At 38.0% G+C, this 26,693-nt stretch overlaps 1 protein-coding gene across 1 annotated transcript in view; it reads left to right on the top strand.

Annotated features, from left to right (window-relative positions):
* Positions 1-25,899, top strand: part of LOC105489517 (uncharacterized) — a 140,809-nt gene extending 114,910 nt beyond the window's left edge. Inside the window, exon 5 of the mRNA XM_071099222.1 lies at positions 24,270-25,899. Coding sequence (XP_070955323.1) covers positions 24,270-24,275 — 6 coding nt within the window. The 3' untranslated portion in view covers positions 24,276-25,899. The remainder of the gene's footprint in view (positions 1-24,269) is intronic.
* The last annotated feature ends 794 nt before the right edge of the window (positions 25,900-26,693 follow it).

The following is a 26,693-nucleotide window of genomic DNA, read 5'->3' on the forward strand; positions in this document are numbered from 1 at the left end:
ACAGACTGTGACCTCAAGTAGGTCCCTGACCCCTGTGTCTCCTGACTGGCAGAGACCTCCAAAGAGGGGTTAACAGATATCTCCTACAGGAGAGCTCTGGGTGGCATCAGACTGAGGCCCCTCTGGAATGAAGTTTCCAGAGAAAGGAACAGGAAGCAATCTTAGCTGTTCTGCAGCCTCCACTGGTGATACCCAGGCAAACAGGGTCTGGAGTGGACCTCCAGCAAACTGCAGCAGACCTGCAGAAGAGGAGCCTGACTATTAGAAGAAAAAAACAAACAGAAAGCAACAACAACAACAACAACATCAATGAAAAAGACCGCCACACAAAAACCCCATGCAATGGTTATCAGCCTCAAAGATCAAAGGTAGATAAATCCACTAAGATGAGGAAAAACTAGCACAAAAACGCTGAAAATTCCAAAAGCCAGACTACCTCTTCTCTTCCAAATGATCGCAACACCTCTCCAGGAAGGGCACAAAACTGGACAGAGAATGAGATTGACGAATTGACAGAAGTAGGCTTCGGAAGATGTGTAATAACAAACTCCTCTGAGCTAAAGGAACATGTTCTAACCCAATGCAAGGAAGCTAAGAAACTTGATAAAAGGTTACAGGAGCTGCTAACTAGAATAACCAGTTTAGAGAGGAACATAAATGACCTGATGGAGCTGAAAAATACACCACAAGAACTTCATGAAGCATACATAAGTATCAACAGCCGAATCAATCAAGTGGAAGAAAGGAGATCAGAGGTTGAAGACCACCGGGCTGAAATAATGCATGAAGACAATATTAGAGATAAAAGCGTTAAAAGGAATGAACAAAGCCTCCAAGAAATATGGCATTATGTGAAAAGAACACACCTATGTCTGATTGGTGTACCTGAAAGTGATGGGGAGAACGGGACCAAGTGGGAAAACACACTTCAGTATATTATCCAGGAGAACTTCCCCAACCTAGCATGACAGGACAGCATTGAAATTCAGGAAATATAGAGAACACCATTAAGATACTCCATGAGATCATCCTCAAGACACATGATCATCAGATTCTTCAAGACTGAAATGAAGGAAGAAATGTTAAGGGCAGCCAGGGACAAGTGTCAGGTGACCTACAAAGGGAAGCCCATCAGACTAATAGTGGATCTCTCTGCAGAAACCCTACAAGCCAGAAGAGAGAGGGGACCAATATTCAACATTCTTAAAGAATTTTCAACCCAGAATTTCATATCCAGCCAAACTAAGCTTCATAAGCGAAGGAGAAATAAACTCCTTTCCAGACAACCAAATGCTGAGGGATTTTGTCATGACCAGGCCTGCTTTGCAAAGGCTTCTGAAGGAAGCACTAAATATGGAAAGGAAAAACTGGTACCAGTCACTGCAAAAACACACCAAAATATAAAGACCAAAGACACCATGAAGAACCTGCATCAACGAATGTGTAAAATAACCAGCTAGCATCATGATGACAGGATCAAATTCACACATAACAATGCCAACCCTAAATGTAAATGGGCTAAAAGCCTCCATTAAAAGACACAGACTGGCAAATTGGATAGAATCAAGACCCATCGGTGTGCTGTATTCCAGAGACCCATTTCATAGGCTCAACATAAAGGGCTGGATAAATATTTACCAAGCAAATGGAAAGCAAAAAAGTGGAGGTTGCAAGCCTAGTCTCTGATAAAACAGATTTTAAACCGATAAAGATCAAAAAAGACAAAGAAAGTCATGAGATAATGGTAATGGGATCAATGCAACAAGAAAAGCTAGCTATCTTAAATATATATGCACCCAATACAGAGGAGGCACCCAGATTCATAAAGCAAGTTCTTAGAGACATACAAAGAGTCTTAGACTCCCACACACTAATAATGGGAGACTTTAACACCCCACTGTCAATATTAGACAGATCAATGAGACAGAAAATTAACAAGGATATTCAGGACTTGAACTCAGCTCTGGATCAAGTGGACCTGATAGACATCTACGGAACTCTCCAACCCAAATCAACAGAATGTACATTCTTCTCAGCACCACATGGTATTTATTCTAAAATCAACCACATAATTGGAAGTAAAACACCCCTCAGCAAATGCAAAAGAACATAAATCATAACAGTCTTGCAAACCACAGTGCAAACAAATTAGAACTCAGGATTAAGAAACTCACTCAGAACTGCACAACTACATGGAAATTGAGCAATCTGCTCCTGAATGACTCCTGATAAATAACGAAATTAAGGCAGAAACCAAGAAATTCTTTGAAACCAATGAGAACAAAGAGACAATGTATCAGAATCTCTTGGACACAGCCAAAGCAGTGTTAAGAGGGAAATTTATAGCACTAAATGCCCACATCAGAAAGCTGGAAAGATCTCAAATTGACAACCTAACATCACAATTAAAAAAAAAAAAACAAACTAGAGAACAAGAGCAAACAAATTCAAAAGCTAGGAGAAAACAAGAAATAACTAATATCAGAGCAGAACTGAAGGAGACAGAGACATGAAAAATCCTTCAGAATAAAACAATGAATCCAGGAGCTGGGTTTTTTTGAAAACAATTAACAAAATAGATAGAATGTTAGCTAGACTAATGAAGAAAAGAGAGAAGAATCAAATAGACACAATAAAAATAATAAAAAGGATATCACTGCTGATCCCACAGAAATACAAACTACCATCAGAGAATACTATAAATACCTCTACACAAATAAACTAGAAAATCTAGAAGAAATGGATACATTCCTGGACACACACACCCTCCTAAGACTAAACCAGGAAGAAGTTGAATCTCTGAATAGACCAATAACAAGCTCTGAAATTGAGGCAGTAATTAATAGTTTACCAATCAAAGAAAGCCCAAGACCAGTCAGATTCACTGCCAAATTCTACCAGAGGTACAAAGAGGAGCTGGTACCATTCCTTCTGAAATTATTCCAAACAACTGAAAAAAAGGGACTCCTCCCTAACTCATTTTATAAGGCCAGCATCATCTTGATACCAAAACCTGGCAGAGACACAACAACAACAAACAACTTCAGGCCAATACCCCTGATGAACATCGATGTGAAAATCCTCAATAAGATGCTGTCAAACCGAATCCAGGAGCACATCACAAAGCTTATCCATCATGATCAAGTCGGCTTCATCCTGAAATGCAAGACTAGTTCAACATGCACAAATCAATAAACATAATCCATCACATAAAGAGAACCACATGATTACCTCAACAGATGCAGAAAAGGCCTTTGATAAAATTCAACATCCCTTCATGTTAAAAACTCTCAATAAAGTAAGTATTGATTGAACATTTCTCAAAATAGTAAAAGCTATTTATGACAAACCCATAGCCAATACCATACTGAATGGGCAAAAGCTGGAAGCATTCCCTTTGAAAACCAGCACAAGACAAGAATATCCTTTCTCACCAGTCCTATTCAACATAGTATTGGAAGTTCTGGCCAAGGAAATCTGGCAAGAGAAAGAAATGAAGTGTAATCAAATAGGAAGAGAGGAAGTCAAATTGTGTCTATTTGCAGATGACTTGATTCTATATTTAGAAAACACAATCATCTCAGCCCAAAAACTCCTTAAGCTGATAAGCAACTTCAGCAAAGTCTCAGGACACAAAATCAATGTGCAAAAATCACAAGTATTCCTATACACCAACAATAGACAAGTAGAGAATCAAATCATGAGTGATCACAAGGATCTGGAACCAGAAATACCATTTTACCCAGCAATCCTATTACTGAGTATACACCCAATGGATTATAAATCATTCTACTATAAAGACACATGCACAAGTATGTTTATTGCAGGACTATTCGCAATACCAAAGTCTTGAAATCAACACAAATGCCCATCTATGACAGATTGGATAAAGAAAATGTGGCACATATACACCAGGGAACACTATGCAGCCATAAAAAAGAACAAGATCATGTCCTTTGGAGGGACATGGATGAACCTGGAAACCATTATTCTCAGCAAACTAACACAGAAACAGAAAACCAAACACTGCATATTCTTATTCATAAGTGGGAGTTGAACAACGGGAACACATGGACACAGGGAGGGAAACATCACACACCAGGGCCTGTCGAAGGTTGTGGGGCAAGGAAAGGGAGAGAGCACTAGGACAAATACCTCATACATGTGGGGCTTAAAACCTAAATGACAGGTTGATAGGTGCAGCAAACCACCATGGCACATGTATACCTATGTAACAAACCTGCATGTTCTGCACATGTATCTCAGAACTTAAATTTTTAAAAAAGTGGAGAAACATTACAACTGATACCACAAAATTACAAAAGATCATCAGAGACTACCATGAACATCGGTAATCACAAACTAGAAAACCCAGAGAAAATGAATACGTTCTGGAAACAGAACCATGTGTTAATTACGAAAGATCTCTGATGAAAGATCATCAGAGACTATCATGAACATCTGTAACCACAAACTAGAAAACCCAGAGAAAATGAATACGTTCTGGAAACAGAACCATGTGCTAATCATGATGTGTAAATATCAAAATTCTCATATACTGTTGATGAAAAAGTAAATGTATGCAATTGATTTAGAAAATGGTTTTGCGTTGTTTACTAAATGTCAAGAAATCCTAGGATCTACACATTCCACCCCAGATCAAATTCCATTCCTTGGAATTTAGTCAACAGAAACTTATGAATGCCTATGTGCCAAGTAATATGAGAGGTGGGGGAGAGTCTTAGCCTTCAGGGGTGTGTTGGGAGTAGCGATTTCATGCAGTGACAGGAAGTGAAGCAAATTGAAAACCGGAACTGACATTTTCAGATCTATTTAGTAATGACCATATTCTTTGGATACCTTTATTGGGTTTATAAATATCTGGAAGCTCTTCTAAGCTATTTTGTCTTGCGGCTGTGGTTTCAATTGAGTTTTTATACACAGCGCTGCATTGTCAGGGCTCTGGATATAATAGCTGTGGATTATAGAGAACATGATATTTGTGGTGAGTCTGCTTTGATTATTTTACTTATCAGAATCTCATCCAGATGCACCTTCTGCTTGCCTGTTAAAAATCTCATCCAGGTTCAACATTCAAAAGTGTCTTTTTGTGGCCATCCCATATTTGATTAAGGAACAGCATCTAATTTGATAATATAAGAGCAATTTTCTAGCTATGTGATAAAAGAAAAAACATTGTTATTTTTACTTTACTTTTCCCCCGAATATACTTTTGCAATCAAAGATAGCTTCAATAATTCTGCAGAAAACCCCATAATCTTTAGCACAATTTCCTAACCACCCTTAGGCCCAGCAATTATTATTTCATGGTGCTGTAATGCATGTTGTGCACTTTCTCTGAACTCTCAAATACAGGAAATCTATTCTACTTACCCCTAAACTGATTCCTAATGACAGGGAATGAATGAGAGTTTATAGGTCCTATGCCTGAGAGTAAGAAGATGCCCAGAGAAAACGGTGATCCAGACTGCTCACCTCCTACCCATCTTTTTCACCTTGGTACATTGGATGGTGTTATTTTACTTCACTCCGATAACCCCAACAACCCTCATCCACCATCTTGATGCCCTCTTTGCTGTTGGAAGAAGTATGTAAACAGCTTTCACCAAAGCAATAAAATGTGCTTAAGCTGAGATCATTAAGAATGGACCTGTTTTCTCCACACCCTCTTCTCCCATCTCAATTGAATGTCAATGCTCAGTGGGACCTTAAAAACCACATATGGAAGATGCAGAGCTTCGTCAGCCTGAATCCTTCAAAATCCTACCCTACAAACAACCAGGAGCAACTATGTGGACTACTGCATGAGCAAGAATACACTATTTTAGTGTGTTACATTGCTGAAATGTGAGGATTATCTGATACAACAGCTAGCACTGCCTACCTAACAGAGATTTCAATAGCTCTATTATCAACATGAGTGTGAAAATGTCTCGTTGACATCCTTCTTTCAATTGATTTCAATTTCAAGACACTTAGAAGTGAAATTGCTGGATCATATGGTAATCCTATTTTTAGTTTTTTGAGAAACTTCCATACTGTTTTTCATAGCTACTGTACCATTTTAAATTGCTACCAACAGTGCACAAGGGTCCTAATTTGCTTTGTGTGTGTGTGTGTGTGTGTGTTTATAGTTACTATTCTAATTGGTGTGAGGTAATATATTATTGTGGATTTGATTTACATTTTCTTAATGATTAATGATGTTGAGCATTTTTTCATATGCTTGGCCATTTGAATATATTATGTTTGGAGAAATATTTATTCAAGTCCTATGCCTATATTTTTAGGAAAAGAATACACCTTTTGTATTCTTTTTGTATAAGTTTTTTGTATTCTTTTTTTAAAAAAGCAGAATACATTTTTGTAGGTTTCTTATTCTTTATTTTTTTAACTGACAGATAAAATTATACATATTTACTGTGTACAGAATATGTTTTGAAGTATATGTATATTGAGGAATGACTAAATCTGTCTAATTAACATGTATTTTACCTCACATAGTCATCGTTTTGTGGTAAGAACAATTTACATCCATTCCCTTAGCATTTTTCACACAATACGTTACTAACTATAGTCAGCATGTTGCATAATATATGTCTTGAATTTATTCCTTCTACCTCACTAAAATTTTGTATCCTTTGACCAACATTTCCAGAACTCCCCATCTCCGTACCAACCACTTCAGCCCCTGGTACTCATCATTCTTTCCACTTCTATGAGATCAACTTTTTCCATTCCACATATGAGTAAGATCATGCAGTATTTGTCTTTGCCTGGCTTATTTCACTTAACATAGTGTCCTCCAGATTTATCCATGTTCTTGCAAATGGCAGGACTTTCTTTTTATGGCTGAATAATATTCCACTGAGTATATACATCAAATTTTCTTTATCCATTTATCTGTTGACAAATACTTAGGTTGATTACAGATTTTGGCTATTGTGAATAATGCTGCAATCATTATTGGAGCACAGATATCTCTTTGAAATACTGACTTCATTTTCTTTGGATATACACCCAGTAGTGGGATCCTGGATCATCTGGTATTTTTACTTTAAAATTTTTGAGAGGCCAGGCGCAGTGGCTCAAGCCTGTAATCCCAGCACTTTGGGAGCCGAGATGGGCAGATCACGAGGTCAAGAGATCAAGACCATCCTGGCTAACACGGTGAAACCCCGTCTCTACTAAAAATACAAAAAACTAGCCAGGCGAGGTGGAGGGCGCCTGTAGTCCCAGCTACTCGGGAGGCTGAGGCAGGAGAATGGCGGGAACCCGGGAGGCGGAGCTTGCAGTGAGCTGAGATCCGACCACTGCACTCCAGCCTGGGCGACTCCGTCTCAAAAAAAAAAAAAAGAAAAAAAAAGTTTTGAGAAATGTTCATATTATTTTTCATAATGTCTCTGCTAACCTACATTCCCACCAATAGTGTGCAGGGGTAACTTTTTCTCCACATCCTCACCAACATGTCATCTTTTGTCTTTTTTGTAATAGCCATTCTAACAGGAGTGATATAATATCTCACTATGGTCAAAATTTTCATTTCCTTGATGATTAGTAATTTTGAACTTTGTTTTATATTTGGCCATTCATATATCTTCTTTTGAGAAATGACTTTGCCTATTTTATAGTATAACTATCTCTTTTTTTGCTGCTTAGTTGTTTTAGTGTTGAATATTATTTCCAAATAATAATAATAATAGTAGTGTTGGATACTATTTTGGATATTAATTTATTAATTCCTTATCTGATGTATAATACATAAATATTTTCTACCATACTGTAGATTGTCCTTTCACTCTGTTGTTCATTTCCTTTGCTGTGCAGAGCTGTTTGGTTTGATGTAATCCTATTTGTCTATTTTTGTTTTTGTTGCTTTTGCTTTTAGGATCATATTTAAAGTTTCATAGTTTTGGTTCTTACATTTAAGTCTTTAATTCATCTTGAGTTTATTTCTGAATATGGTGTGAGACAATAATCTAATTTCATTCTCCTGCATGTAAATATCCTGTTTTCTCAACATCATTTATCAAAGAGACTATCCTTTTCTCGTTTTGTGTTTTTGGGACCACTGTTGAAGATCAGTTGGCTGTAAATTCATGGATTTGTTTCTGAAGTCTCTATTCTCTTCTGGTATGTGTTTAGTTTTATGCCAGCACCATTCTGTTTTGGTTACTATAGCTTGTAGTATATTTTGAATTGAGTCAGTGTGATGCCTGCAGGTTTGTTCGTTTTGCTTAAGACTGCTTTGCCTATTCAGGCTCTTTTTTGGCTCTGTCTACTTGATTTCAGTATATTTTTTCTACTTTGATGAAGAATGTCATTATTATTTAGATAGCAAATACATTGATTCTCTAGATCACTTTGAATAGTATTGACATTTTAACAGTATTATTTCATTTCATGAATATGAAATATCTTCTCATTTATTTGTGCTGTCTCCAATTTCTTTTTTTTTTTTTTTTTTTGAGACGGAGTCTCACTCTGTCGCCCAGGCTGGAGTGCAGTGGCGCGATCTCGGCTCACTGCAAGCTCCGCCTCCCGGGTTCACGCCATTCTCCTGCCTCAGCCTCCCGAGTAGCTGGGACTACAGGCGCCCACAACCACGCCCGGCTAATTTTTTGTATTTTTAGTAGAGACGGGGTTTCACCGTGGTCTCGATCTCCTGACCTTGTGATCCGCCCGCCTCGGCCTCCCAAAGTGCTGGGATTACAGGCGTGAGCCACCGCGCCTGGCCTCCAATTTCTTTTCACAATGTTTTAGAATTTTTAATGTACAGTTCTTTCACTTCTTTGGTAAAGTTCATTGTTAAGTATCTTATTTTTGTAGCTATTGTAAATGAGATTTTAAAAAATTTATCAGTTTGTGGTTACTGTACAGAAATGCTATTAATTTTTGTATGTTAATTTTATATACTGCAACTTTGCTGGATTTTTTGTTAGTTGTAAATTTTTTTTACTGGTTTCTGCAGGGTTTTCTATACATCAAATTAAGTCATCTGTAAACAGAGACAATTTAACTTCTTCCTTTCCAATTTGGATGCGTATAATTTTTTTCTTTTGTCTAAGTGCTCTAGCTATAGAACCTTCAGTTCTATATTGAATAGAAATCTTGAGAGTGGCCATTCTTGCCTTATTCTTTAACTTAAAGGAAAAGCTTTCCTCTTTTCCCCACTGAGTACGATGCTAGCTGTGGGTTTGTCATATATAGCCCTTATTTTGTTAGGGTACATTTCTCCTATACCTAATTTTTGGGAATTTTTATGATGAATGTAGAATTTTATCAAATAATATTTCTGCATTTATTGAAGCAATCACATATTTTATATTATTTATTTTGTTAATACAGTGTATCACATATACTAATTTGCATGTGTTGAACTGTCCTTGCATTCCTGGGATGAATCCTACTTGATGATGGTGAATGATCTTTAAATGTGCTGTTGAATTAGTTTTGTTAGTACCTCGTTGAAGATTTTTGAATCTATATTCATCAGACATAATGTCCTGTTGTTTTCTATTTTTATAGTGTCTTTATCTGGCTTTGATATGAGGAAGATGCTGGCCTTGTAAAATGAGTTTTAAAGTATTCTCTTCTTTTCAATATTTTTCAGCAGTGAAGCCTTCAGGCCTAGGGCCTTTCTTTGATGACACACTCTTTGTTACTGATTCTATCTCCTTACTTGTTGAACTGTGAAGATTTTGTGCTTATTCCCAATTCAATTTTGGTAGGTTTTATGCATCAAGGCATTTATCATTTCTCCTAGGTTATTCATTATGTTGGCATATAATTATTCATAGTAGCCTTATGATTTTTTTATATTTCTGTTATATCAGTTATAATCCTCCTTTTTACATTTATGATTTTATTCGTCTTTTTTCTTAGTCAGCTTATAGTTTATTGACTTTGTTGATCTTTTTGAAAGCCCACCTTTTCGATTCATTGATTTTTCTATTATTTTTCTAGTCTCTGTTTAACTTATTTCTGCTCTGATTTTAATTATTTTCTTCCTTCTACTAACTTGGAGCTTAGCTTTTTGTTTTTCTAGTTACTCGAGGTGCCATATTAGCTTGTTTATTTAAGATTTTTCTTTTATTTTTTTGAGGTAGGCATTTATTGTTGCTACCTTCCCTCTTAGACCTGCTTTTACTATATTTCACAGGCTTCAGTATATTGTGTTTCTATTTTCACTAGTCTCAAGAAGTTTTTAACTTTTTTTTATTACTTCATTGACCCATTGGTGGTTCATGAGCATGCTGTTAATTTATGTGTGTTTGGGAAGTTTCCAACATTCCTCCTTTTATTTATTTATAGTTGGATGCCATTGTGATCAGAAAAGATACTTGATATTATTTCAATGTTCTTAAATTTGTCAAGATATTTTTTGTAACCTAACATACCTATACTGGAGATTGTTCCATGTTCTGTGGAGAAGAATATGCATTCTGCAGCTGTTAGAAGGAACATTATGTCCTAGTTTACACTCCCACCAGCAGTGAAGTATTCACTTTTCACCACATCCATGCCAACATCTACTGTTTTTTGATTTTTTTGATTATGACCATTCTTGCAGGAGTAAGGTGGTATCGCATTGTGGTTTTGTGTTTGAAAAACAGTGTGGAGATTCCCTAAAGAACTAAAAGTAGAACTACCATGTGATCCAGCAATCCCACTACTTGGTATCTACCCAGAAGAAAAGAAGTCATTATACGAAAAAGATACTTGCGCACACATGTTTCTAGCAGCACAATTTGCAATTGCAAAATCATGAAACCAACCCAAATGCCCATCAATCAACAAGTGGATAAAGAAACTGTGGTATATTTATATGATAGAATACTACTCAGCCATAAGAAGAGATGAATTAATGGTGTTTGCAGCGACCTGGATGAGATGGAGACTATTATTCTAAGTGAAGTAACTTGGGAATGGGAAAACCAAACATTGTATGTTCTCACAGATATGTGGGAGCTAAGCTATGAGGACTTAAAGGCATAAGAAGAATACAGTAGACTTTGGGGACATGAGGGAAGAGTGGGAGAGGGGCGAGGGCCAAAGGCTCCAAATATGGTGCAATGTATGCTACTTGGGTAATGGGTGCACCAAAATCTCACAAATTACCACTCAAGGATTTATTCATGTAACCAAATACCACCTGTACCCCAATAACTTATGGACAAATAAAATAATAATAAATAAAATAAAATAACTCCCAAGATTCTAACAACAACAAAAAAAGGAATGTTATGTCTGTGAAGTCCATTTGTTCTAGAGCAGTGATCCCCAACCTTTTTGGCACCAGGCACCCATTTTATGGAAGATAATTTTTCCGTGGACTGAAGATAATTTTTCCATGGGGAAGATTGGTGGAATGGTTTCAGGATGAAACTGTTCAACCTCAGATCAACAGGCATTTGTTAGATTCTCATATGGAGTGCATAACCTAGATTCCCAACATGCACAATTCACATAGGGTTTATGCTCCTTTGAGAATTTAATGCTGTGCCTGATGTGATCTGAGGCAGAGCTCAGGCTGTAATGCTTGCTTGCCCACTGCTCACCTCCTGCTGTGAGGTTCAATTCATAACAGGCCATGGACTTGTAGCAGTTCATGGCTCAGGGTTTGGGGAACCCTGTCCCAGAGTGTAGTGGAAGTCCGATGTTTCCTTATTGATTCTGTCTGGATGATCCTTCCATTGCTAAAATTCCCCTACTACATCTATACTGCAGTCTATTGCGCCCTTATGATCTATCAGTATTTGCTTTATATTTTTGGGTGCTTTGATGTAGGGGTGCATATATATATTTACAGTTGTTATACTCTATTGATGAATTGACTCCTTTGTCATTACATGGTAACCTTCTTTGTCTCTTTCTGAAGTTTTGAATTAAAGTCTATTTTATCCGAAATAAGTGTAGGTCTTGTTGCCCTCCTTTGGTTTGCATTTGCATAGCATATTTTCCATTTATTCATTTCAGTCTATGTGTGTCCTTACAAGTGAAGTGACTTTTTTGAAGGCAGCATATAATTGTTTTGTTGCCAGGGTATATTGTGTGATGCTGAAGTTTGGGCTAAAACTGATCACATCACTCAGGTACTCAGCATAATACCCAATAGTTAGTTTTTCAATCCTTGGTCTCTGCTTACCTCCCCACTCTAGTAGTCCACAGTGTCTATTGTTTCTGTCTTTATGTCATGAGTACACAATGTTTAGATCCCATCTATAAGTGAGAACTTGTGGTATTTTCTTTTCTGTTCCTGTGTTCATTCACTTAGGAAAAAGGCTTCTAGCTGCATCCATGTTGCTGCAGTGGACGTAAGAGGCTGCAGAGGCTGTGTAATAATCTACGATGCACATGTATGACATTTTCTTTATCCAATTCACCCTTGATTGACACTTAGGTTGATTCCATGACTTTGCTATTGTGACTAGTGCCACAATGCACATGCAAGTGCATGTGTATTTTTGGTAGAACAATTTATTTTCTTTTGGAAACATACCAAATAATAGGAATACTGGGTCAAATGGTAGTCCTAAGTTATATGAGAAAATTAAATTGCTTTCCACAGTGACTGAACTAATGTACATTCCCACCCACAATGCATAAGCATTCCCTTTTCTCCACAGCCTCATCAGCATCTGTTGTTTTAATTTTATAGTAATAGCCACCCTGACTGGTATGAGATGGTATCTCACAGTGGTTTTGATTTGTATGTCTCTGATGATTAATGATGGTGAGCATTTTTTCTTTTTCTTTTTTCTTTTTTTTTCTTTTTTTTTTTTTTTTTTGCCACTTGTATGTCTTCTTTTGAGAAGTTCTGCTCATGTCTCAAGGGACCAACCTGGGGAACCCAGAAATGACACATATAGACCTGTTTCAGCTGCCAAGGTAGTCCTGGCTGGGTCTCATCACCCAGGACAAACTGCATCTATAGCAGCTCTCCTCCTGACTCAGGTTTGTGATGGGGGAAGAGCACAGTTCCAGCACCTATTGCTGAGGCGTTTTCCACAGTTCAGACTGTGGAACCCCTCCATTTTCTGGTCCAAAACTAGAATGTCTGTGCAGCCATGCTGCCAGGTGGACAAAGAATGGCTGACTTAGTATGCATTCAGGTTAAAAATGGCATCCTGACTTTGGGAGGCTGAGGCGGGTGGATCACAAGGTCACGAGATCGAGACCATCCTGGCTAACATGGTGAAACCCCCATCTCTACTAAAAATAGAAAAAATAAGCCGGGTGTGGCGGCGGGCACCTGTAGTCCCAGCTACTCGGAAGGCTGAAGCAGGAGAATGGCGTGAACCTGGGAGGCGGAGCTTGCAGTGAGCCGAGATTGCGCCCCTGCACTCCAGCCTGGGCGACAGAGCAAGACTCCGTCTCAAAAATAAATAAATAATAAAATGGCATCCTGCTCTTGGTTCCAGGCCTAGGAAACTCCCTGAAGCTTTTCCCGGTGTCGCTCCCTTAGAGCATCTCGAAGCCTATCCCCAAGTTAGCTCCCAGGCTTGGGAGAAACAGCGTGCTCTCCCTTGACCTGTGTCACTCATCCCCAGGGGAAAGGGGTATCACAGAGGGAGGTTCTCTGCCTCTCTCATGTGCTGGGGCTTCATCACTTTTATCAGACAGACACTGCCAAGGAAGCTGTGTGTCCACATTCTCCTCCTCAAGATCTGAGGTGTCCTTCACTATTCCGGTGGATTCCCATTCTCCTTGAATAAAAGCTCATGGAGTTTATCTTTATATACTGAGGTGCGATTTCCAAGCGGCTGAGGCAAACGAGAATCCTCTAATCTGCCATCTTGGGGAAAAAAAAATACTTTTTAGAAATATTTATTCATCCACTTTAAGTCTTTGGAGATTTTAATTCATGTACATTCAAGGCAATTATTGATAGGTAAGAATTTACTAATGCCATTTATTATTGATTACTAGTTGTTTTGTAAATTCTTTGTTTTTTCTTTTTTTGCTATCTTCCTTTGCAGCTAAGGGATTTTCTCAAGTAGTATGTTTTGATTCCTTGCTTTTTAGTTTTTGTGCATCTGTTATAAGCTTTTGTTTTGTGGTTACCATGAGGCTTACAAAAAACATTCTTATCGTTATAATAATTTATTTTAACCTGATAACAATTTAATTTTTATTGCAAAAAACTCACCCCTAAACCCGTTTTGTAATCAGATTATTTTTGTAGTTGTTGAATGTTAGGATTGCTTTATGTATTCTGAATATTAATTACTTATAAGATATATGATTGCGAATATTTTCTCCGATTTCACAGGTTACCTTTTCACCCTATTGAATGTATTGTTTGATATACAGAACTTGTTTTTTGTATGTATTTATTTAACATTGCCTGATTATTGATAAGTCACAAAAACAATTCAATAGAGATAGGATAGACTTTTTGACAAATGGTGCTGAAATACCTGTACATCACAGGTAGAAAACAAATGAATCTTGACCCAAACCTTTTACCTTATATAAAAATTAACTCGGTCAGGCATGGTGGCTCACGCTTGTAATCCCAGCACTTTGGGAAGCCGAGTCGGGCGGATCACAAGATCAGGAGTTTGAGGCCAGCCTGGCAAACATGGTGAAACCCCGTCTGTACTAAAGATACAAAAAATTAGCTGGGCGTGGTGGCGGGTGCCTATAATCCCAGCTACTCGGGAGGCTGAGGCAGGAGAATCGCTTGAACTTGGGAAGTAGAGGTTGCGGTGAGTAGAGATCGCACCATTGCACTCCAGCCGGGGGGACAGGGGGAGACTCAGTCTCAAAAAAATAAATAAATAAAAATTTAACTCAAAATGGGTTATGAACTTACATGTAAAACATAAAACTACAAAAGTTTTAGAAAAATATAGAAAATATTTAGGGTCTGATGCTAGGCAAGAGTTACTACATTTTATACTTTAGGAACAATCTGTACAGTCTGCAAAATCCTTAAAAATAGTTGATAAATTGGACTTCATCAATGTTAAAAACTTTGTTTTTTAATCACAGAATTTTTTTTCTCAAGATGCTATTAAAAACATACAAAGACAAGCTATAGGTAATGGGAAATGTCTGCAAATTACATATACAACAAAGAACTGGCATGTAGAGTATATAAAGAACTCTCAGCAATTAAAAAACAATCTATTTAGAGAAAGAACAACAGGTTAAAAAAAAGATATTTCACCGAAAGGGATACACAGAAGCCAAATAAGCACATGCAATGATGCACAAAATTATTAGCCTTTATAGAAATAAAAAGTAAAATCACAATGAGATAGCACTATATGTAATATCAGAATGGCTACAATATAAAATAGTGGCAACAGTCAATTTGGAGAATAATATGGTTTGGATATGTGTCCTCTGTAAATCTCATGTTGAAATGTAACTCCCAACATTGGAGATGGGGGCTAGTGGGAGATAATTAGATCATGGGATGGATCCCTCATAATTTGGTGCTCTCTTCAAGATAGTGAGTGATTCTCATGAGATTTGTTCGTCTCAAAGAGTGTGGCATGTACCCCCAACATCCCCCCACGGACCCCCTTACCCCTGCTCTCCCCCTGCCCACACACACACACACACACACACACACACACACACACTTTCTCTCTTGTTCTGGCTCTGGCCATGTCATATGCCTACTCTGGCTTTGCTTTTTTGCCATAAGTAAAAACTCTCCAAGGCCTCCCCAGAAGCAGAGCAGATGCCAGCACCATACTGTGTAGCCTGCAGAACCATGAACTATTACACCCGTTTTCTTTATAAATTACCCAGTCTCAGATATTTCTTTGTAAAAATACAAGAATGGCCTAATATAAGGAAGAATATAGAGAAACTGGGTCACTCAGAGATTGCTGGTAAAAAAAAAAAAAAAGCAAAGTGCTACAGCTATTCTGAATAACCATTTGGCAGTTTCTAATAAAAGTAGACATGCAACTACCCATGCATTGCACTTTGGGGAATTTATCTCAGAAAAGCTAAAATATATGCTTACATAAAAACTCACAGGTGAATGTCCCTAACAACTTTATTTGTAATAGCCAAAATCTATAGTCAGCCCGGACACCCTTAAACAGATATATCATTAAACAAACTGTCTCATATATGTATGAGAGAATACTACTCAGCAATATAAAGGAACAAGCTGTTGATCTGTGCAACAGCTTGGATGAATACTCATAGAATTTTGCTGAGCAAGAAATGCCAATCTCCAAATGTTACATACCACATGATTCCATTTATGTAACATTTTGAAATAGCAACATTTTACAAATGGAGACTAAATCACAGATTGTCACAGGTTAGGGGATGATGCATGGGAGGATTTATTTATTGATTGATAGTTATTTATTTATTTATTTATTTATTTATTTATTTGAGATGGAGTCTCACTCTGTCGCCCAGGCTGGAGGGCAATGGTGCAATCTCGGCTCACTGCAACCTCCGCCTCGTGGGTTCAAGCAATTCTCCTGCCTCAGCTTCCCGAGTAGCTGGAATTACAATTGCCTGCCACCATGCCTGGCTAATTTTTTGTGTTTTTAGTAGAGATGGGGTTTTGCCATGTTGGCCAGGCTGGTCTCGAACTCCTGACCTCAGGTGATCCACCCACCCTGGCCTCCCAGAGTGTTGCCATTACAGGCATGAGCCACAGTGCCTGGCCAAAGAGGATTTATTAAAGGCAATATAAAGGAGATTTATAATTAAGGAACTTTTAGAATCTTAACTGTGATATAGATACTAACAACTACACATGATAAAAGTGTGTAGAACTAAATACCTACACACACACACACACACACACACACACACACACACACACACACAGAGGCATGCACTGAAGAAAGTTGAATGAAATCACTGAATTAAATCAATGTTAAAATCTTTGTTGTGATATTATATGGTATTTTACAAGATGTTACCTTTGGGGGAAACGGGGCTAAGGGTTCATGGGCTATCTGTATTATTTCTTATAACTGCGTGCAAACCTAAACTTTTCTCAATAAAAACTTCAATTTAAAGAATAACAGTTTTCAAGATCTCTGGGTCTCTTTTCTTAATCACACAGATTTTGCCTCCCTTTCTCAGGGCTACGAATACACATTATCATACTCCTCAGTGTTTTGTTTTTGTATGGCAATACAGCTTTATTCTTTTGTAATTCAGAACGTCATGTTATTACTGATGTTTTCCATCATTTTTGGCTACTCCCTCTGGTAAACAGAAACATACAGGTCTCTGTGAGAAAATGAAAATGAATGGAAGGATTAAAAATTAGAAGCACCACATCCACAACAACATGTATTTTTTAAAAAATAAAATTTTTGTTATGGCCATTCTTGCAGGAGTAAGGTGGTATCACATTGTGGTTTTGATTTCCATTTCCCTGACAATTAATGATGTTGAGCATTTTTCCATATGCTTGTTGGCCATTTGTGTATCTTCTTTTGAGAACTGTCTATTCATGACCTTTGCCCACTTTTTGATGGAATTGTTTGTTTGTTTGTTTTTTGCTAATTTGTTTGAGTTCCTTGTGGATTCTGGATGGTAGTGGGAATGTAAACTAGTTCAACCACTATGGAAAATAGTGTGGAGCTTTCTTAAAGAACTAAATGCAGCTCTACTATTTGATCCAGCAATCCCACTACTAGATATGTATCAGAGGAAAAGAAGTCATTATACAAAAAAGATACTTACACATGTTTACAGCAGCACAATTTGCAATTGCAAAAATATAGAACCATCTCAAGTGCCCAGTTATCAAGGAGTAGATAAAGAAAATGTGGTAGGCATATACCATGAAATACTACTCAACCATAAAAAGGAACAAAATAGGTCAGGCATGGTGGCTCATGCCTGTAATCCTAGCACTTTGGGAGGACAAGGCAGGCGGATCACGAGGTCAAGAGGCCAAGACCATCCTGGCCAACATGGTGAAACCCCGTCTCTACTAAAAATACAAAAATTATCTGGGCGTTGTGACGCACATCTGTAGTTCCAGCTACTCGAGAGGCTGAGGCAGGAGAATCGCTTGGACCAGGGACACGGAGGTTGCAGTCAGGTGAGATTGCGCCACAGCACTCCAGCCTGGTGACAGAGGGAGACTCCGCCTCAAAAAACAAAAACAAAAACAAAACAAAACAAAACAAGAAATTGGCGTTGAGTGCAACATGGATGGAAGAGACTGTTATTCTAAGTGAAGTAACCCAGGAATGGGAAACCAAACATCGTATGCTCTTACTCATACGTGGCAGTTAAGCTATGAGAACACAAAGGCATAAGAATGATACATTGGACTTAACGGACTTGAGGGACAGGGTGGGAGGGGCGTGAGGGATAAAAGACTACACATTGGGTACAGTATACACTGCTCGGGTGATGGGTGCACCACAATCTCAGAAATCAACACTAAAGAACGGATTTATGTAATCAAACACCACTTGCTCCCTAAAAACCTACTGAAATAAAAAATAAAATTTTTAAAAATGGATAGCCAGGGATCTAAACAGTCCTCATTTGCCTCCTGATCAAGAGCCTGCAGTGATCTTAGGCACAAAAAGTGTTGTCCATGCCCTTCCCTGGCCATAAGAAAAAACATTAGAAGAAACAGAACTCTAATTATTTTAAATGCCCTGTACCTTATTCACTGGGTTTCCTTGTTTGTTGAGACCTCCAGAAACTGTCTCTGGGGCATAAACATCGAAAATAATACAATCGACTCCACACATGGGCCTTTGCAGTTCAATACACTCCTCTGCAAGGACATCACTGCAGTGGCCTGAACCATTTGTTTCATCCCTGGAAGGCAAACCTTACATTCATTAGTATTGATTTATCTGTCTGGAAATGGCAGCCACTAATTTTAATCATTGCATGACATGTAGCTTTTTGCAATTCAGTGCTGCCTTTTCCTGGGTCACTGCTCTGAGAATTTCATCACCATCATACATCACTACATCCTGACATACATTACTTTACCTTATATAGTAAAAAGTGCTCCTTAATTTGACTTTGACATCGGTTTACTTTTCTGACTTGCGGTTCAAGATGGGTTTAGCTTGAGTAATTCTCCAGGATCAAAACATATTTTGTTTCATCCATGGGACTAAAGAAAAACACTGGGAAGAGTTAGGTTTACTTCAGAAAAGAGCAATTCTGGTATGATGGAGTGACCTGAGACATCCTAGTTTTCAGGAATGCAGGGAAGATTAAGGCAGGTCCGAGTACATACCTCTTTGTCGACAGACATCAGAAGAAAATCCTAAAGCCCAAAGTGGAAGGTGAGTCATACATTATTTCCTGATTGAAGCCCAGAGACATTCTAGTGCTGGATGAGACAATGGGGGACAAGGCCAGCCTTACCCTAGTCTGGGGCAAAAGCTGTAGGGTTAACTTGGAAGTTTTGGGAAGACCTTCACAAGAGAGCTGTACTTATCTATCCAGTATCCTTTGCTCATTCCTCCTTGTTAATGAGAATCCAAATTTGTTTAGGGCAGCAGTGTGCCCAGCTAAAAGACAGCAAGGTGCCCAGCAATCCTTGAGACTAAATTCTAGCTAATGAATTCCAAGCAGGAATTTTGGGTGAACCCAAAACATAAACATTCCTCAAGAAGGATGAAATTCCTCCATTTCTCCTTCTACTGTCCAGAACACAGATGGCTAGAGATCAGTAGGCATTTTGGGTTAAGAAAATGGCGGCTTTGCACATAGGGTATAAAAGTGAAATGACAGAAGTAGTTTAGATCTCCAGTGGTCCCAGAGATGCCAAATCAGCCCTGGATCATCTCCCTCAAGGATTATTTTTCACAAGAGGAAATTAACCTTTTTCATTTCTTATCCCTGTAACTAGCAGTGAGACAGATTTCCTAAATGAGCTAGTCTCCCACACATACCACCCACTCTAAATACACATAGGCACACATACAGCTGAGGTGCCACGCATGCTTATCCACTGACTTATATTCATCTTTTAAAATTTGAATATTCCTGAAGGAAGTAATTAATGAAGTCTCAGTTTTGTTTTTCTAGAGTCTTCTATTATTTCTTTTCTTTTTGGGAGAGGGGGGCATATGTGTTAATTTAATTCATTCACATAATGTGTAAGGATCAATTCAGTGTAATTGAGCTATCTATAACCTTAAGTATGTATCTTTTATTTATGCTAGAAATATTTCTATTATTCTTTTCTGACTATTTTCAAATATAAAGTAAATTATTGTAGTCACCCTACTGATCTACCAAATACTGGGTCTTATTTTTTCTATCAGATAAAATACATCTCTGACCAGTTGGAACAGATACCTGAGATGGACAATTGAGATAATAAATGTGAAAAAGAGGAGCTGTTGGCAAAGGAAGCATAACTGTGAATTTTCTTTTAGAAGTTTTCATATTGTGACTCACCAATATGGAAAGCATGCATATTTTAATTCACAAAAATTGGAAGAAAGTCAAAAGAATTAAAACAGTTGCTTGGATAGAATGTGGAGATATAGTTGAATGCTTGTTTTTTTGTTTGTTTGTTTGTTTTTTCTTTTTTGAGATGGAGTTTTGCTCTGTCGCCCAGGCTGGAGTGCAGTGGTGTTTTCTCGACTCACTGCAACCTCCGTCTCCCAGGTTCAAGCAATTCTCATGCCTTTACCTCCCCAGTAGCTGGAATTACAGGCACCCACCATCAAGCCTGGATAGTTTTTGTGTTTTTAGTAGAGCCCGGGTCTCACTATGTTGGCCAGACTGGTCTCAAACTTGTGACCTCAAGTGATCCAAGTGTATAATTTTAATTTATAATAGTTAAAAATAACAAATAAATTATATTTCAAATAAAGAAAACAGTCTCAATATATCTTATTGTAATTAACTTTAAAATACATTAAAATAGGGTTCTCCTTCTAGGTAAGATGAGAAAACATAACCCAGATGTAATCATTCACCTTGAACAACTAAAACACTGGACAAAATATGCAAATAGTGGTTTTTAAAACACTGGACACCAGGTAAAATAAAAAACAACACCAACAGTGACCTCTGAGAAGTGGAAAACCAGCAAGACAATCCATAGGATTACCCCAGTTTTTAGCCTAGGAGAGTCTACAGGCCATGGCATAGGGGCAGGAATGAGGGTGGAGTCCAGTGGATTCCTGAGTTTAAGGGATGGAACCAAGAGTCTGGGAAGAATGAGGTGCTTGTAATTCACAAGGCAGAGTAATGGGAAAAGCAGAGGTACACAGAGGGCCAGAAGCATGTAGAAGATCTCCCTCACGTCTTCAGTTAGATATGAAGTAATGTATGCATGTGAAGAATCTGAGGCTGGGAAGAAACAAAACAGAGTTATAACCATCAAGCCAAAATAGAAGGGAAAATTAAAATTATAAAAATGCTGATTTTTTTTACAGTTCTGACACGTAAAGACTTTGGAAGTCATCACTTATCCCTACAACAAGAAGAGGCTGAACAGACAGAATACAGACTTTTCCAGAGCCTATTACAAAACTTAGGTTGCAAAGCAAACTGCCATTTTGCAATGTGGATAGACAGTTGAATTTTAAGATTCAGAGCTCAGATCTGCCTGACTGAAGACATAGACACTAGAGCCATGAGCTGGCTTACCCTGCCAGAAATGTAAAAGAAGTTTTTCAGGGGAAATAAAGTGATATATGGCTCATATGTATATATAAACCAAAGGAAAAGCATCAGAGAAGGAACAAGTGAAAGTCAAATAAAACTTTAATCTTCCTTGTTCTTAATTGATCTAAAAGATACCTATTTGTTTAAAGTAGTAATAGTAACAATGTATTGAGTTACAAACATAGATAGAAAAATTACAGCAATTCTTGGCCTGTGGTAAAGCATAACCCTTCAGAAGGGTCGGCCAGCCTTCCCAGTGGTGGGTTGATTACGTCAGACTATTTCCATTACGGAGGATAGAGTTTCTTGTTGGTAGTAGAAGAGACACTAGGTATGTTTGTCTTCCATTCTTGCAATGCATCTGCTAAGACTACCACCCACAGACTAACAGAATGCCTTCTCCATCATCATGGTATTCTACAAGTGACCACTTCTGACCACAGAACATATTCCCCAGTAAATGATGCATGCCACTGGTTTCATGTTTATGTTATTTACTGGTATCTCCATGTTTCCCAACATCCTGAGTAGCTGCCTTGGTGGAATGGTAGAATGGACCTTTTCAAAACTCAATTAGGCGTCAGCTGGGTGTCAACACCTTGTGGGGTGGAGGAAATAAACTCCAAAGTGTAACATATGCTCAAAATCAGTATTTAATTTATGGTGCTATTTCTCTTTATATTAGTACATTTCACGCTAATGATAAAGACATACTGAAGACTGGGCAATTTACAAAAGAAAGAGATTTAATTAGACTTAAAGTTTCACGTGGCTGGGGAAGTCTCACAATCATGGCAGAAAGCAAGGAGAAGAAAGTCAAATCTTACATGAATGGTGGCAGGCAGAGAGTGAGAGTTTGTGCAGGAAAGCTCCCATTTTTAAAACCATGAGACTTAGTTACTATCATGAGGACAGCACAGGAAAGACCCACCCCCATGATTCAATCATCTCCCACCAGATCCCTCCCACAACACATGGGAATCATGGGAACTACAAGATGACATTTGGGTGGGGATGCACAGTCAAACCATATCACTCCTATAGTCAAGATTAATTGTTCCAGGAATCAAGGGGTGGAATGAGAGGGACTCCTTTCTCTATTACCCCCTCTAATCCACTGGGAAAACTTTTGCTTCCTGTTTCTTTGACTTTAGATTCTGCTGGTCTAGCAGTCTTAAGTCCAAAGGAAGGAATGGTCTCACCTGGGGATTAAAAAAATAAATTATTCCATTGAACTGGAAGTTGAGACAGCCAGCTGGGCAGTTTGAGCTCCTCATGCTTCTGATTCAACAAGTAAAGATGCAGGTTTTGGTACTGGCTAGGTTGGTTAATCCTGGCTCCAAAGGGAAAAGTGAGTTGCTATTACATAATGCAGGTAAGGAGTATGTCTGAAATGTGGATCATCCAGGGTGTCCTTTAGTGTTCTCATGTGCTGTGATTATAAAGTTGGCCAAACGAGGTGGCTCACACCTGTAATTCCAGCACTTTGAGAGGCCAAGGCAGGCAGATAACCTGAGGTCAGGAGTTCAAGTCCAGCCTGACCAACATGGCAAAACTTCGTCTCTACTAAAAATGCAAAAGATTAGCTGGGCACTATGGTGGGCACCTGTAATCCCAGCTACTCAGGAGGCTGAGGCAGGGAGAATTGCTTGAACCCAGGAGATGGGGGTTGCAGTCAGCCAAGATTGTGCCACTGCACTCCAGCCTGAGCAACAGAGCGAGACTCAATCTCAAAAACAAAAACAAAAAAATTAAAAATAAATAAAGTCAATGGAAAATTAAAACAATCCAATTTGAGCAGGACTGCTAATGGCACAGGCCCTTCCAAAATGAGGTTTAGGTAACCCCATCAGGCAAGGCAATCCTGGCAAGCTGAGGTACTTGAGGAGAAAATATAAAACAGGTTACAGAAAAAGGTATTTATAAATACCAGCTATGACCACATAAACAATTCCAAAAATAGTAACTGTGTAATGAATATGTCTTTATTTTGATATAAATATGCTTGCATGTATATAAATAAAATATTTTTGTTTCTTTCTTCCCATACCTTTATTATCTAACAAAATATATTTTAATAATATTGATGCTGAGCAAAAGAGTCTCCATACAAAAGTGTGCATACTACATAGGAGCATTCATGGGAAATTTTTGAATAGGAAAAATTAATCTATGGCAGAAAAAAGGATCAGTACTTAGACTGCATCTGGAGCAGAGGAATTCACTAGGAAATAGCTCAAGAGATCTTTTTGTGGAGATGGAGATATTGTATATCTTGATAGCAGCACACTTTAAACAGGTGCAGGTGTATGTCTCAGTATTTTAGTTACAGAACATCAAAGTAGTATGGATCAGCTAGGAGAAGAGTAAACATCACCCCAAAGGGGAAAAAAGAAACACAAAACTTTGCAACCTTTTCTAGGGAAATGGTGAGCATGTTTTCAGTTGCAGGTGGGATATATGTTAAACAGAAGTATGACTTTATTGGTGCCCTTCATTGGAGAGCAAGTATGGTTAAAGGAGTAGCGTATGGGTGTCAAGTTGACAAGGGATGGGCTGTGATGGCTTTAAAGTATGTTAATTTAGACTAGATTACATCTCTCAGAATTCACTTTCTTGTATGTTTCCAGTTATGACAGACCACAGGAAGATTCTTGAGAGAGCTGGAAGGGGGAGAAGACGGTGGTCAATTTGTAAAGCACATTCTTTGTTGATCTGCAGACTTACCTGTTGATGTGAAGCAGCAGCTTCATCTGCAATTGCTCTGCATTCCCCTGGATCCTCCTACAGCTTCTCCAACCCCTGGGCCAGATGTTTACGTGCATTTAGCTTTATGAAGAAAGGCTCTGGATTCTGTAGGACCTCAGCGTGAGACCACAGACACAGATAACCAAGACAAACACCACTTTGAGTTCATCCTCATGGGATTCCAGCTCATGCTTGTGAGTCCTGCATACTTATGATCCTCACTTTCTGACTAAATAGCCTATGAACTTCTAGCTTTGCCATCAGAGGAAGAGATAGCAGCTCTACATCTGCGGAACCAGCCCCCACAATTTTGTAAGCCACTTTTCTGTAACAAATCCCTTCATACATCTCCTACTGGTTCTGTTACTTTGGATGAATCTCAACCAATACAAAACTAGCACACAACCCAAAAAGCCATCATAAAACTAATGGATAAATGCATTGTTGTACCATTCGCACATGGACAACTGCTCATCAAATAGGAAATAGTACATTTTTGATGCACAAAACAACGTGTATGAATCTCACAGACATGCTGAGCAAAAGAGTCTCCGTACAAAAGTGTGCATACTACATAGTAGCATTCATGGGAAATTTTTGAACGGTAAAAATTAATCTATGGCAGAAAGAAGGATCAGTACCTAGACTGCATCTGGAGCAGAGGAATTCACTAGGACATAGCTCAAGAAATCTTTTTGTGGAGATGGAGATGTTGTATGTATTGATAACAGCACAGTTTAAACAGGTGCATGCATTTGTCAAAACTCATCACATTGCATGCTTAGAATTCCTTCATTTCATTATATATAAATTTTACTTAAATATACTGTAAAAGAAATATTGTACTCTATTTGCTAGACTTGATTTTTATGGTGGTGTATGGCAACAGTGCTGAAACTAATCATAAGTGAACATCAGACGTACTGAATTTAAGAAATATGCAACAAAATAACTGGCCTGCACTATTGAAAAATAACAAGGTTAAGAAAGTCAAAGAAAGGCCAAGGCATTTCTAGATTGAATGATGTTAGCAGCACTTAATCCAATTCAAATTGCGTCCTAGATTAGGGAAAAATATATATATATATAAATGCTATCACTAAGACACTTGGAAAATTTGAATGAGTTCAAATTTGAATGAGTTGAATCATATAATATTTTATCAAAACAAAATTTTCTGATTTTGATCATTGCGGTTATGTTAGACAACATACAATGAAGTATTTAGAGGTAATGGGGCATTATGTCTCAAAATTGCTTTAAAATGGTTCCAAAATAATACATATAAATATATATATATGTACATATGAGAGGGAGAAAGAAAAAGTAAATGGGGCAAAATAAACAATTTCTGATCTTGAGTAAACTGTATACAGAAGTTCTTTGTACTAATCTTGAAATTTTTCTGTAAATGTGAAATTATAGCAAAATAAAAAGTTAAAACAATAAAATTATAAGATTCATTTTTTTAATGGAGGAAAAGGGAGTTTGGAGAGCATTTCAAACTCATAGAAACAAAGTTTTTTTTCTGTGGGAAATCACTTGATAATGTTTTTAGTAGCTATAAATGTATAACTATAAAATCTATTACTGTGCATTTGCAGTTTTTTAATTAAATCTAGATTTCACTGGATGCAGTAGTAGTTGTTATGGCTTTTTTTTTTCTTAATCATTGCATAATTATTAGATCTAGTCACATCTTTTACTTCACACATACACTTCTGTGGTCTAGCCAGACAGTTTTCACAAAAAGCAGCTGCTATGCACATACCAAGTTTTACTTACTCTGTTAGCTAAACGTCCATTTTGTTTCATAGTCATGGTATAGCCAATTGTTTAAGAGCTGGCTACAGTCACGTTCTTTCATTAGCAGGGCTGGCCTTTTTTTCAAATGTTTTTTTCATTCAGGTTGTGAAATACCTGCACTTGCAGACTACACTGGCTCTGGTGAATTACAACGAAAACTCATTGATAATTTTAGATGAGAACAGTGCTGAACAGAAGATGCATGGAGGTGAGTGCCTGAGGCAGGAGACTTTAACAAGACTGAGGAGAGGATGCACTGAGGAGATCTGTGAAATAAGGACCTTAGCATGAGACTGGAGAGTGGCAACTTGGGGAGTAGCCTTCCAGGTAGAAAACAACAGCCACTGCAAGACCCTTGCTTAGCTTTGGTGAAGTTGATTTTGAGAAAGTCCACATAGCTAGAGCAGAGTGAGAAGAGAGTCAGTGGACTGAGATGAGCCTGAGAGATGATGGAATGACCACAGACCATGTGGGACCAAGGAGAGCAGCAGAGGCACATA

Source organism: Macaca nemestrina, chromosome 6 (assembly GCF_043159975.1).
Source record: "Macaca nemestrina isolate mMacNem1 chromosome 6, mMacNem.hap1, whole genome shotgun sequence".
NCBI lineage: Eukaryota > Metazoa > Chordata > Mammalia > Primates > Cercopithecidae > Macaca > Macaca nemestrina.